General features: G+C 42.1%; 1 protein-coding gene across 1 annotated transcript in view; it reads right to left on the minus strand.

The window, feature by feature from the left end:
* Positions 1-1,020: 1,020 nt before the first annotated feature.
* Positions 1,021-13,082, minus strand: part of MAPRE2 (microtubule-associated protein, RP/EB family, member 2) — a 36,340-nt gene continuing 24,278 nt past the window's right edge. The window contains 3 exon segments of the mRNA XM_009084384.1: positions 1,021-1,807; positions 6,900-7,058; positions 11,509-11,648. Coding sequence (XP_009082632.1) covers positions 1,736-1,807; positions 6,900-7,058; positions 11,509-11,648 — 371 coding nt within the window. The 3' untranslated portion in view covers positions 1,021-1,735.

Consider the following 13,082-nt stretch of genomic DNA (forward strand, 5'->3'; position numbering starts at 1 on the left):
GGGGGAGGATCAGGGAACTGGAAATACCTGTTCTAGTGCTTAACAGTACTCTGTGTATTGTTGGTGGTGCAACACAACAGCAGGGTTCTCACATTTAACTAAGAGCCACTTAGCTGCAAAAGATTGATTAGGAATGGAAAACTGCACGTGCATGTGTGTGTGCCCCCGGGGGTGGAGTCATTGAAAACCTTTCTGAGGAAGCGTAAGCTGGGAACTCATGCTTCAGGAGCCTATGAATGTCTGAAATGATTTAGCTGCTCAATAGGCTTTGGGATTTTTCAGTGAATGCCAATTGGGATGGGACTTCTACGTACCTGCAAAATCAACGTAACAATCCAGAATTCAGAAATCCAAGGGAGAGACCAAGAATACCAAGCATTAAACAACAGTCAGAGAGACTAGGATGTGCAGTGTTATGAGAACAACAAGGAATGCTTTATATACTTCAAGACACCTCTGTTTATAACACCATGGTTTAGAACAGGGCGATGGGACCGCGCTGGAGGGAACACTCACTGCAGACATCTCTGGGGCAGACACGGTGCTGCACTGCACTGGCCTCGAGGGAGGAAGGTCAGCCAAGTGCAGAACTGGCTCTGTGCCCCTCAGCCAGATGGTTTCCCTCAGATGTGTGCCCTGTCTCCAGGAGGGCTCCTCGCTGCCTCTCCATGCTTCAGACGCAGCCTCAAAACCACGAGGTGTTCACCACCCACTCAGAGGGAGTTTGGGGGGTTCAGGGCTAGTGCTGTTGCTGGTTTTCCCCATACCTTGCACTAGTGAGGAAACTGGTGTCTTCCATACTTGTATGGCTGGGGCAGTGCAGGGGGAAGCAAAGTCAAAGAAATGGCTGGCCTACTTTGTTCTTTTCTGAGGGGTGGGAAGCCAAGGATGATGGTAGAGATCATGTCCTGCAGCTAAACTTGTGTCAAGGAGATTTCCTCCATCAGCACTGAGCTCTGCGGAGGCAGAGCTGCAGCTGGAGGCTGGGACTGGATTCCTCAGGAAGGAAGAAAAGCTGGGAGGGTTTTCAAAAAACTTAAGTGGATGTCTGTTCCTCCAGAAATAAGCCAAAAAACATACCATGCAGCTTTCTAACAGGTCTTCTAACACAGGGGGGGGTTTAAATCTCCCAGTAAAACAGATGCTCTGCCTTCCATTTGCAGAGGCAGGAAAGGAATAAATGTGAGCAACACGAGCATTTTCCTCCACAACATCTTTATGGCTTGGGTATGACATCCACTATATCCCTTTACTCCAATTGTTTGACCGAATTTTATGCCCCAAGGTAGATGTACTAGAAAACGCGAAAGCACCACAAAGTGAGAGACACAGCTAGTGGTACGGAACTTCTTGCCACACAAAATGCCAATATAAATATGTTAGAACAAGTTACAAGTGTATCAATACTTAAGACGAAAAAAAAGAAAAAAATAAATATATATATTTTTAAAGAGCAGAACAAATCTCAAGCAGCCAAGTGGTGAAGTTGCAGTGATGTACAGTAGGTGATGTAGCCCTACAACCTCTTGGGAAGATACACTGAAAGAAGACGTCTGCAAATGCATCTTGGCAAAGTATTGGTACAGAATGCAGTGGTTGGCTGGCACTCACTATAGTACATAAATGTTAATGGCAGACTGGGAGTGAACTGATTTCAAGTTTGAGGCCGCACATGTTCCATTCTCCAGAAGAAAGTTCTCACACAAAACGAAAATTGTCAGAGATGCTGGGTGAGTCAGTACTCATCCTGCTGCTGGGGCTGTTCATGGACTTGCTCTTCACCTTCATGCTCATCTGTGTGGCTCTCCTGCAGGGAGAAAAAGACCCCAAAATGTTCTTGAGCAGAAAGCATTCCTCATGTAGTCCTGTCCCACAGTGCTCACCACAGTGTAAAGCTTAACTTCTAACCTTCATGCACGTAAGTACGAAATGAGCTGTTACCTGAGAAGAGCAGCATCTCATAATACCACAACAAAATGCATTTACTTTGGTTTTAATCAATGCATATGAAGTACTGATACTTCCCCAGAAAAAGTGTCAGCTTTCAGCATCACTGAGTGTTGTCTGCTCCAGGAAGCAAACATTTTGAACAGTTAGACAGTAATATTTCAACAGTTAGATGCTGTATCATAGCATCCTGATGTCCTATTTTCAGTTTGTCCAAGGTTTTCTGAACCTCTCTGCTGTAGTTTTCACACAGTCTTCACACTAGGTTTATATCACGAAATGGACAAGACACTTTTGCTATCACCTGCTTTAAAAATTAAACACAACCTAACACAGCCTCCTTTTAGAGGTCAGGCATACTACTTCCCTGAAATAACACACCCCTGCTGACTCCCAAAGACTTGCAAGCACGTTTTCATGGGGAGGGTGGGGAGAAGAGTCCATCACTCCCTGATTTATAGAGCTCCTGCTAAAAGCACTAATCACTAAATAAACACTTCCCATCTGCAAATGGTCCTTATGCACAGTATTTTCCCAAGCTGTCTCTCTGAATAAACATTCCTACTGGGAGAAGAATCGCTGACTGAAAGGGAGGCTAGATCCTCACTGCAGGTGATACCAGTTCCAAACGACTTCCAAATTAGAGACACCAGACCTAGTATCCTGAGTTGACCTGGATGTTATCTGAGCTCAAAAAGTCTGGCTGACTCCTAGAGCATCCCTTCTGGATTCCCATTAAGCACAGCTGCACTTACAGCTTTGCTCTCAAGTGGTTTCCATCTTTCCACAGCACGGTTCAGTGCACAGATCCCTCTGGTGTACGCTCTGCCCTGCATTAGTACAGCTCTGCCATAGGCAGATCTCAAGGAGGACACTTTTCCAAGACACTGAGCTGCCATTCAGAATGCAGCACACCCAGTGCAGAACTTGTCCGGCTCCCAGCAATTTTCATTAGAACCAAGTGGCTTGAACAAACTTTTAACAAACTGATACTGCTGAGTTTTCAAATTTGAAGCAAAAATTGAAGAGAGATCATAATTTGAGTTTTCCACAGTAGTGCAGAGCAGGTTATGAAATAAGCAAATTCCCTTTTGGCAATAAAATATTTATATTTCTAATGGGCAAGTGCAGGAGAATAAGGTTCCTAACCTTTGCTGATACAATGGAAATTTTCATCTGTTTATCACATACAGAAACAGCCCAATTTCAATAGAAAGCAAGCTTTTCATCACTGAGGTGCTGTTTTCTGGTGGAAGCCACACATAAGTCAGGACAACTGAAGTTCAGCACCTTTTTGCTCCTTGGGGTGAACAACACCCTTGTTACATAAAGTAGGTACCTCATGTCAAAACAGCTTTGTGCGTAGGACCTAAAAACTGCAACTTCTGTGATGGGCTGCAAGGACACAGGACTTGCAGAGAACAAGAGTTTCACAGAGGAGCTGGCAGCTGTGAGAACGTGACCCTGCCTTAAGGGGCGAGAAAACTGAAGCTTGTTTAGCTGCAGTGAGTGATGTTACCTTAACCCCATCTATCCTGACCCTCCTCCTTATGTGTTGAGGTGACCTGCTCGGGAATGCACATGTTCCATAGGCTGTCTATGAGGACTTTATGAGATATACCTGTCAGAAAGCCCACTCATGCAGACTTTATAGGTCACACAGATGCTCTCTTCATTCATACAAGAGGCAAAGCCTCTAACCACAGACAGCAGCTTGAGAATCTGCTCCACAGCTTTGAGGAGGAGTGGTGGCTCCTCTCTTGCCAGGTTTACCTTTGATGGAAATAGTCAACCTTGTGTGACTACTTTAGAAGTTGCTTTGAGACTTGGGACACATGCTTCTCAGTATGTACAGCTTGTATAAATACATGAAATGGGAAAGACAAGAGTCACTATGCCCAATTACTTTGGGACTGTGGAATCTCCTTGAATAGCATCCCCTAATAAGGAAAGTAGAGGAAGATCTATTTACAGCATTTATTTCTGGCTTGAGCCACATGACCATGGTCATCTCTGTCTCCCATGTCGAGAGGTGCTCTCTTTTGACGCTTAGATCCATTTGCCTCAAACTATTCAGGCGTAGACTGAACAGTAGACTGTAGACTGAACAGCTAGACCACAAAACACCGGTGTTGGGAGGGTAGGTGCCTTTCCCAAAAGCAGCAGCAGAGGTGCTAGAGCAGAAAGTTACAAAACCAACTGCATTTCAAGCAATTGCTCTGGAAAATTGAGCAGAGCAACTGAGATATCCAACTTCAACAACTCACCCAACTTCTGCATGAATCAAACCAGAACAGCATATGTAGGAAGGCAAAGGCTTCCCTATGTTTCTGCTTTATACCAAGACCTACGTGGCTCTGGATTTCATAATTAGACACATAGCCTCTTCTTGTCCATCAGTCTGAAGCTCTCCTTCTGTAATACCACATGACTAAATGCTTTACACACCACCTGAGGTCTTGATGCTGTCTATAACAGGCATAGCATGAGAATTAGAGGCCACACTGCCCCACCATCCAAATGGGAGCCTTTCTAGGATCTGTTGTCTGCCAGCTTTGATGTTTTTGGTGAAGAAGTAGGATTACAAATGAGAAATTTATAATTAGAAAGTACAAAGGATTACAAACTGATCAGCCAAATGTTAAATGACAGTACCAGATACAACATCCTTCTTGCATAAGGATCAGGTTCAAAACAGAACCAAAAGAAAAGGGGCCTCTAAAGATGGGGAACCCAAATGGATTGATATTTGTGCTGCTCAAACTCACCAAAATCAAGACCAAAACAATCAAAATAACTGATCAGTCTTAAAAAATTAGACCTTATTGAATTAGGCTAAACAGAATCTCATAAAGTGACATGACTGAAACTACACTGTGAATTGGAATTCTGAAAAAAATAATTATCCCACTCCCCACCCCATGACACAGACCTGATCAAAATCTCTTCAATACAATACTACAATAATCAGACCCCTGGAGAATACTTTTTATAGGGACTATACTCTTACTTACATTCAGAATCATTCTACACATAATTCACCTAACAACCTGATGCTGGGGACTGGGAAAGCCAAACCAAGGGATTAACCTGCAAAATGCTAAAAGGTAAAGAACTTAACTTGGGACAAATTCATTACAGAGAAAGAGAGCAAAAGCAGATCTGAAGGGCAAAGCAGGGAATGAGAGAGCAAACTCCAAACCCCAAAAAATAGGCAGGATCTGAATCGGCACTAAACCACAGTCTTTGGTTTAGTGCTAATGCACTGGTGTCCTTCCTTGGCAAATTACAGTCCATCTGCTAAGCTGAGGAGATCGAGTCTCCCAACCAAATGGTACAAAGAGATTGTGTGAGGGATGGCCTCTGCATCCCTCTCTGGAGGAGCAGTGCTCTCCTTCCAACTGCAGCCACAGCTTAGATAAAGGCTCAGTAGTTGTGTGGATGTCACACGCAGGCATGGGCAGTGATTTCAACAGAGAAAGGCTTGGAGGGAAGAAGCAGATAAAACACTGGGATAGGGACTGAAGTAGAACATTTTGTAGTGTGTTCTGCCAGTAAGGAAAACTTCAGGAAGAAAAGCAACAAATACATTCCTTGGTGCAGAATCACTTTGCTATTTAAGCCAACACACAGACAGATGTGGTATGGGTATGGGGAGAAGAGGGATTTTTCTGGCTTTGCTTTATAAATAAATCAGTGTTCTTGAATCCAGAAGACATTTTCTCTGACCGCTATGTATATGTAACACTTTTACCCTGTTATCACATGCTGGCAAATTTGTCTTATTGTTTATTCCCGTGAAAATAATGGTTTCCTCTTCTTTTTCCTCTCTAGCCCTCGCCCCGCACCACTGAACAAATCCTCTTTGCCCTGTCACTTCTCATCTGAGCAGTGGCCCCTGTCAGCAGCAAGCTCGTGGCCCCCTTGCACCTAACTTTCAAACATCTGTGCTCTTCATCAGTCTCTTCTGGAAAAGCATGTGAGTTAGGAGTTCCTTTGGCACTACTTTTGATATAAAATTTTAAGTCAGCTAACTACTGCTGCAACAGCTTTCTGGGAACAGATATAAGACAGCCTATGGTACTATAGTGCTGCCAAGGGATTAAGTTGATGCTTATACACTCTGGAGCCAAAGCCACGTCCGCTGGAGACTGAAGGGTCAATTGTCAGTACAATCCATACAGAGATTTAGCTAGCATGAATGGGAGTAGTTCAGCTAAATCTCCACTGAATCATTATCCCTCAATGTCTCTGAGGAATTTAACCAGCACCCTTTGCAGCTTCTTGCTTTGTTCAGTGTCTACAGCACTAAGATGCAATGAGATTCTTGCTTAATCTTGCAGACAATACATTTCTGCAATTTTGCTAATAGAGGATTATTGGGTTTGCACAAGGAAGAATTTTGCCTATAGCAACAGGATAAAAATGCTAAAGAGCATTATCTTTGTAGATATAATTATGTATTTGGCAACCTGCACCACACATATTCCAACACTGCCATGTGGGCCAGAGAAGGTTCACAGCTGTAGACACTGTCAGAATTTCAGGCACCTCTGCCAGAATTTCTGTGATTTTCAACACGTTAAAGTGCATAAGAGAAAGACTTTATGCAGAAAGATGGAAGATGAAAAAAACAACTAAGGCTCAGAACCATATGAAATCAATTTAGAACTGTGACACAGGCCCTCCCCTTTCAGATCAACCTCAGCAGACCCAAGATACGAAACATACAGTGAAGCAGTGGAAAGCAACCAACCTCCTGAATCCCCTCCCCAAACTGAAAAGTTTGCTGTTTGCAAATACAAACTCCCTTTCTGTAGGAGGAGACATGGAAATCCTAGCTGCTACAGTTCTGCTGACCCAAATATAGGACATGACCCAATACTGTACCAATAATTCTTTAGAAAATTAAGCTTTTTTATTGAAATAAAACCCATTAAGCGTCAACTTACATGTTCTTCTGAAGCATAAAGGACTTCCATTAGCCGATTGACAAGGTCATTATTCTCTCCCCCGTGTTCTTGGCAGAGAAGTTCAATCTCCCTTAATTTGCCAAAGTAGAAATCCCTTTCCTTCTCCACGCCTTCAAGTGCAAGTTTTAATGAATGTACCTGCATAAAAATCAAGACATGATGCATCAGTTCTGAGGTTCACTACAGACAGAACAATTCAGTCTAAATTCATGCATGCTCAACAATCTTAAATACATATTTAATTTTATAGCTTAAAATGATGTCCACCTTTTTTCTTGAAATGCTAGACTGAACCTTACACTATACAGAACAGTAAATCAGGCTCTCTGTTATGCCTCCTGGGTACATCTTAACCTTGATCCTTAAAGGTCAATTTTCTCAGTGCTCTTTTACACTGAAGCCCAAAGCAGCAGTTCAGAGATCATGGCTACTTAAGCCTTGTCTCCTAACGAGGCTGCCAGAACTGTCACATAATGGCAATTAATAAAACTTTCAGCTCAGTACTTGCATTATTTTTCCTGGATTCATGTGTAGTTGTTGGGAAACCTACAATATTTCCTTGCCTAAAAATACACAGAACTATCAGAAAAGCTGACAAAGGGAAATGCTGTAGTTAAGTAAGTTAAAAGCTCCTCTAGTTGTGAATGTGAGTACTGCTGTGTTGGTTTTCCACCTCTCTTCTTCTGCCTCCCCACTGTTACAGGCTTGTGTTTCAGCACTCCCATGCCGTGACTGGCTGCACCATGGACTTTCTGCTCCGATTTTCTATCAGCAAATTCTCTGAAATGCCAAGTACCTTTTTCTTTGCAACCTTGTTCACCAGAGTCTTCAAGCTATACTGTCAATCTCAATTTCACCACAAGGACTGCTGCAAATTATTTATTGAGCCACATGGTTGTTAATGATTAGGCTTCATATAAATCATGACAGATGTTGCAATTTATTTTATACGTATATATACATAAACAAACATCTACATTTAAAAAAGAATGATTTTGTGGGAGTGTAACATATAAACTTCTGTCTACACAATCAGGATAATGTGTAAGTAGCTTGCAAATTCAGAGGACAGCAGTGTAAAACCACCAGAAATAATCAGAGACGAAGCTGTCTACAGTAAACACACTGACCCCAATCACATCCCATTACAGCCAAATTAGCATTCACATTTAAAAGCCTGCAATTATACAACAAATTATTTTCTAAATAAAACATGCTAAATAAATTAAATCCTCTCAGACTACATTTCAGTGAGCTGATACACCATTTAATAGAAAGTTCTGTGCTGCCAGTTCTACTGCAAGCTGATTTATTTCCTTCGCTAGCAAAAACACCAGCAGAATTCAAATAATGATTTGACAGCCTACTAAATCCTATCAGTTCATTTTTCCATAACTGCTGAGCTAGTGATGCCATTTTCTGACCTTTGCATTCTTAAAGATGTCAGACAGCAGAACTGACCTGTTACCAGAGCAGGATCTCAGAGCACCTCATTCTTGTACTAACCCATGCCTGACCAGCTGTCTGAGAGCAACTCCCAAGTCCTCCCTGACAGTTTGAATCCATGATGGATATGATAACCAGTCACCTTAAAATTACTTATTTATTCACAAAAGTAGGAATAGCAAAATGGAACAAGAGTTTGCAATATTTTGGCCTGTAGATGAAGACCTCACATTTGGGATATGCCTTCTGAAGCTGCCACAGCATATTGCCTGAGAGCAAGGCCTGCATCCAGACAGAACAAGAATATAACTGCTTCCAGATCTCTTGCTCTATGCTTGCTCAAGCCTGGGAAAACAATGAACTTCAGCTGAAAAACTGGCAGCTAATAGCTCAGACCATCTCCCCTATCTGACCTATTTACTATGAAGACATTCTCCTGTTTTCATGCTATCACATTCACTCTGTATAAAGAAACACAATCATTAAACTATGCCTATATGCACAGCTAATTAACTACAGTATAGAGTACACATTGTTACAACCAAACCAGATATGCTTTTCTTCAGTTACATATCAACCACCGGTCTATGACACATGAATTCATTTTTCTTCAGATACTTAGTACGTCCACATTCTGCTTCTTCCTTCCATGAACACGCCAAAAGGCTGATAGTCAACTCCCATGCTCTGTTTCTGGACCAAAAGGACCCCTCTGCAACCCAGCAGCAAGGCAGCATTCTTACTAACCAGTCTTTTCTCTGATGGCACTTACTGGTAGCATGAGTATAACGAATATTCACGGAGCTGCATAAGCAGGCTGGAGATTAAGCACAACTGCAGGCACACAGCCTGCAGTTTCAGTTTCTCTCTGGTTTCAGAGACTATGTGTATAGCAGCATATAGTCAATGGTTCCTGGGACTGTTCTCCATATGTAAAGGTCCCTTCTCTGTATGCAATGGCCCCTGGTTTGTGTTGTCACCTCAGCTGCACTCAGACACTTTTTGTGAGAGTGCTAGTTGGCACAGACCAAAGTCACAGCAGGGACCACTTTAGCACTTTAATGCTAAGGGTAATCAAGTTCCAGTGCAGAGTGACATTCCTTCTAAGTGTTTCATTTACTACCACAGATCAAAGACAATTTTAAGAGAAACTTTAAGATTGTTGGGAGCTGTTAAACTAGCAAATGTTAGGGATGGCTTACGATTATTGCACATAGCTCATTAAGCTACACTATGGTGAAACACAGCGTGCAGACTTCCCCACTACTTAAAATTTTCCACTACAAACTGCAGTTCAGATGTTTCAGTCCCCCTTAGCTGCTGTCCATGAAAGGGCTGAAAAGAGACTGTTCCAGCCACACAGGAATCTGATACCCAAGATACGATTCAACATCTCTTACTCACAATCAAGATACAAACTGGTGGCTGCTGCTCTCATCTCAACTGCTGGAGAGTGGTAAAAAAATAGGCTATTTGGCTCATTTCAGCATGTACAGACTGGGGGCCAGAAAAACCTGGCTCAGAGCTGCTTACAGCATAGCTTTTTTGGCTCACGTTATATGCTCAGGGTGCACAAATATCCATTAGTGGGAAATGAGATACCAAACGCTGTCAGCATTGAATAAAAAAAAAAAAAAAAAAAAAAAAAAAGCCTTCCAGACCATTCTAGTTAGAAGATGTCTCTTAAAAACTAGCTATTAAAGCATCAACTTTTGAAATCCTCAAAATTTCTTTTCCTCTTTGGTGATGGGGGAAATCATCCCTTTTCCTTCGGGGTTATTTGTACATAAAACTTAAGGTTTCACACATGGAACGTGCTAGGAATATGTTAGCAGTGGATGTGATAGTGACTGCCTATTTCAGTGAGGATCAAATATTTTCATGTTGCTCAGATCCCAACGAACTCTTCCTCCTGAAGCAAATTCATTGTGACTTCTGAGTACAAATGTCACAGTTTAAGCCGCATTGAGCTGACGTTTGAACTCCACTCGACATTGATTCACAGAAAAAGTTTCCATGAAAAATATATACATCCATTCCTTGTGCAACATGTCAAAACTTTTCTGTTACAGCAACAATCTAGAGCCCATTTGGAAGGCTGGTGAACCCTGCTGACAGCTCTCTGCTGCTCAGAGTGATACCCTGAACCTGCAGGTGCTGTGTTTGGGATGTGGCTATCCACCCAGCACTTTCCAGTGCAGACCAGTAACCAAGAACTTGCAAACAGTGCCCCAACAACCTGAAATCTTTGCTGTTCAGGTCCATGAAAGTCTTAAACTAAAAATTGCCTTAAATATGGAAAATGATACTTGGAATAAAGACTGTTTCCTGAATGCAGCTGCCAGGCAGCTCAAACTCTAAAACAGGAGTTTTTTCCTTTCCATTTACCCTCATCCAGGAAAATACAGGCATCAGGTCTCATTTATACTAGTGGCATTGACACCATTCTGACAGCAGAGTCATAAGCCAGATGCAGGTATTTCCTCATGTCCAGTGCAGACACTCTTGCATGTCCAGGAGTGAGAGAGTGGTGTAAAGCTCCAGAGCATAAACAAAAATGAAACCCTTATAACATCAAAGAAATTCTGAAACTTTATTAATCATATTGCAGAACATTGTTCATAGTATAGCTAAGTATTCTCAAAAAGGTAGATAGCATTTTCAAATTAAAATGGCATATTACCTTCTTAATGACTTCCTTCTAGACAGCAGAGTGCAATGAACTAGTGATTCAGCTGCAAATCTCTTAACACCTTGGTATTACAAACAGGCTTGTTTTTTCCACGACACATTAAACGATATATCAAATTCATAATACACAAGAGCAAAGACACTATTGGGATTTTTCCTATCCAAGTGAAATAAAAGATGTATTTCAACACCTAATAAAATTACCATACTTCAGCAAGACATACCTGTCATTCCTAAGATCATCTTTTAAAAATACTGGCAAACACCAGTCATCTCTGCCACATGTTATTTTTAACAATAAATCACTTTTTTTCTTCTTTCCAGCTGAGCTATTTCTGTTTTTTTGGCCCTTCGTAATTCTGGAGAGCATCATTCAACAGAGAACAACATTAGATTTCATGCCTGCCTGTGACAATGAATGCATCTAGTTTTGTGCCTAAAGCAAAATTACCTGTTCACTGAGCTGTATGACTTGAGTTTCCAAATCTTTATCTGATTTGGATGCTGAGCTGCTTGGTGCAGCTTTTTTTGCTGAAGATGGGCGAGAAGGTGTTGATCCTGGTTTAGAAGCCGGACTGGATTTAGCAGCACCTGAAAAACACAATAAATAAATAATAATCAAGATTGATCTCCATGATAAATGCATTCCTGTTAACCTGCTATTGAAATGGAAGCATTTACTTTACAGCCCGACATCCTCTCTCTTACTTCAAGGTGACAGTGAAGTATGTTCCGGTGCTGCTATACTTTGGGAAAGGAAAAACTGTATTTCCTAGTTTGCTACTGAGAGTGAAATTAACTCTAAAATCAAAATAAACAAAAATCAAAATAAACAAATATCAAACTAAGAATATAAAGTTTCCTTAGCTCTGAGCAGCTTTCAGCTTTCAAAAAAAAAAGCCATTTAAGAGACCATTCTCCCAGCCCATTACTTCGTGTACATAGCTATCCTCAATTTCCCCAGAGAAAGACAGACCTGAAATAAACTCAGCTAAACTGCCTCAATGCTTTCCTCGTTTTCAAATGTAAACCACCCCTGAGACAAGGGCACTGGAATTCAGACAGAGCATGAAAAATTAAACCCATTGGTGAACTCACAGTTGCCACAGAGACCAATAAATGAGTTTTGATCTGCTTAGGTTTTTCTATTTGCTTTTAATTACTTGTACTGTGAATCTGCCAGAATATGGTGCAACATCTTTACCAGCAAAAATGGCAAGTAACTACTGTGTACAGGTACTCTTTTCCACAACAACTGTGGCACACCAAGGCCCAAGCAGAGGAACACTTGTGTGAAGGGTTTGCAGTGCCTTCACAGGAAGCTCACAGCCAGCTCCTCAGCCTTTGCTCTGCCTCTCCATCTTTCACCAACTCGGTGCTGCCTGGTACACAGTGCCTGGCTCAGTGTCCCCCCTGCCTCAGCTCCCACAGGCACAGTACTCTGACTCAGCCTTTTCCTGATTCCCTCCAACATGGCATAAATTTGACATGCAGTGGACAGACATCTGGTACAGAAACTGGTTTGGTTAAGAAGACAAAAAAGAAACTCAGCCACCCTCCAAATTTTTTGACTTATTAAGCAGGCGTGTGAATCAGCAGTCCTGCTGAGCAGCACCCACGTTTATCACTGTTTCTTACAAAGAGCAAAGTACAGTGGTCAGAATGTGCTACTGGGCTCCATGCCATCCTCCACCATCAAATGCTGTTGGCTCTGGAACCTGGGCCACACAGGAGAGAGCCCTAACCCAGCAAGCACCCAGCTCCCAGCTGAGCTCTGAGTTTTGCATTTCAATTCCAGAGGGATCTGCCCTGGCTTCCTCTGCAGACACCTTCTACCTCACACCTCGCCAGCTGCTCCTCCTATACAATTACCTGATTAAAGGCATACTACAAACTGTTCTAAGTTGCGGTTCCACAACGTATCCTCAGTGTCAGACAATGGTTTAATAAAGCAATTCACTGTAAACCCAATGTATTACAAAGACATTACTGGGAACACATTGCAAGGAGGCAGAGACACAGCTT

The sequence above is a fragment of the Acanthisitta chloris genome, unplaced genomic scaffold, assembly GCF_000695815.1.
Source record: "Acanthisitta chloris isolate BGI_N310 unplaced genomic scaffold, ASM69581v1 scaffold12091, whole genome shotgun sequence".
Classification (NCBI taxonomy): Eukaryota; Metazoa; Chordata; class Aves; order Passeriformes; family Acanthisittidae; genus Acanthisitta; species Acanthisitta chloris.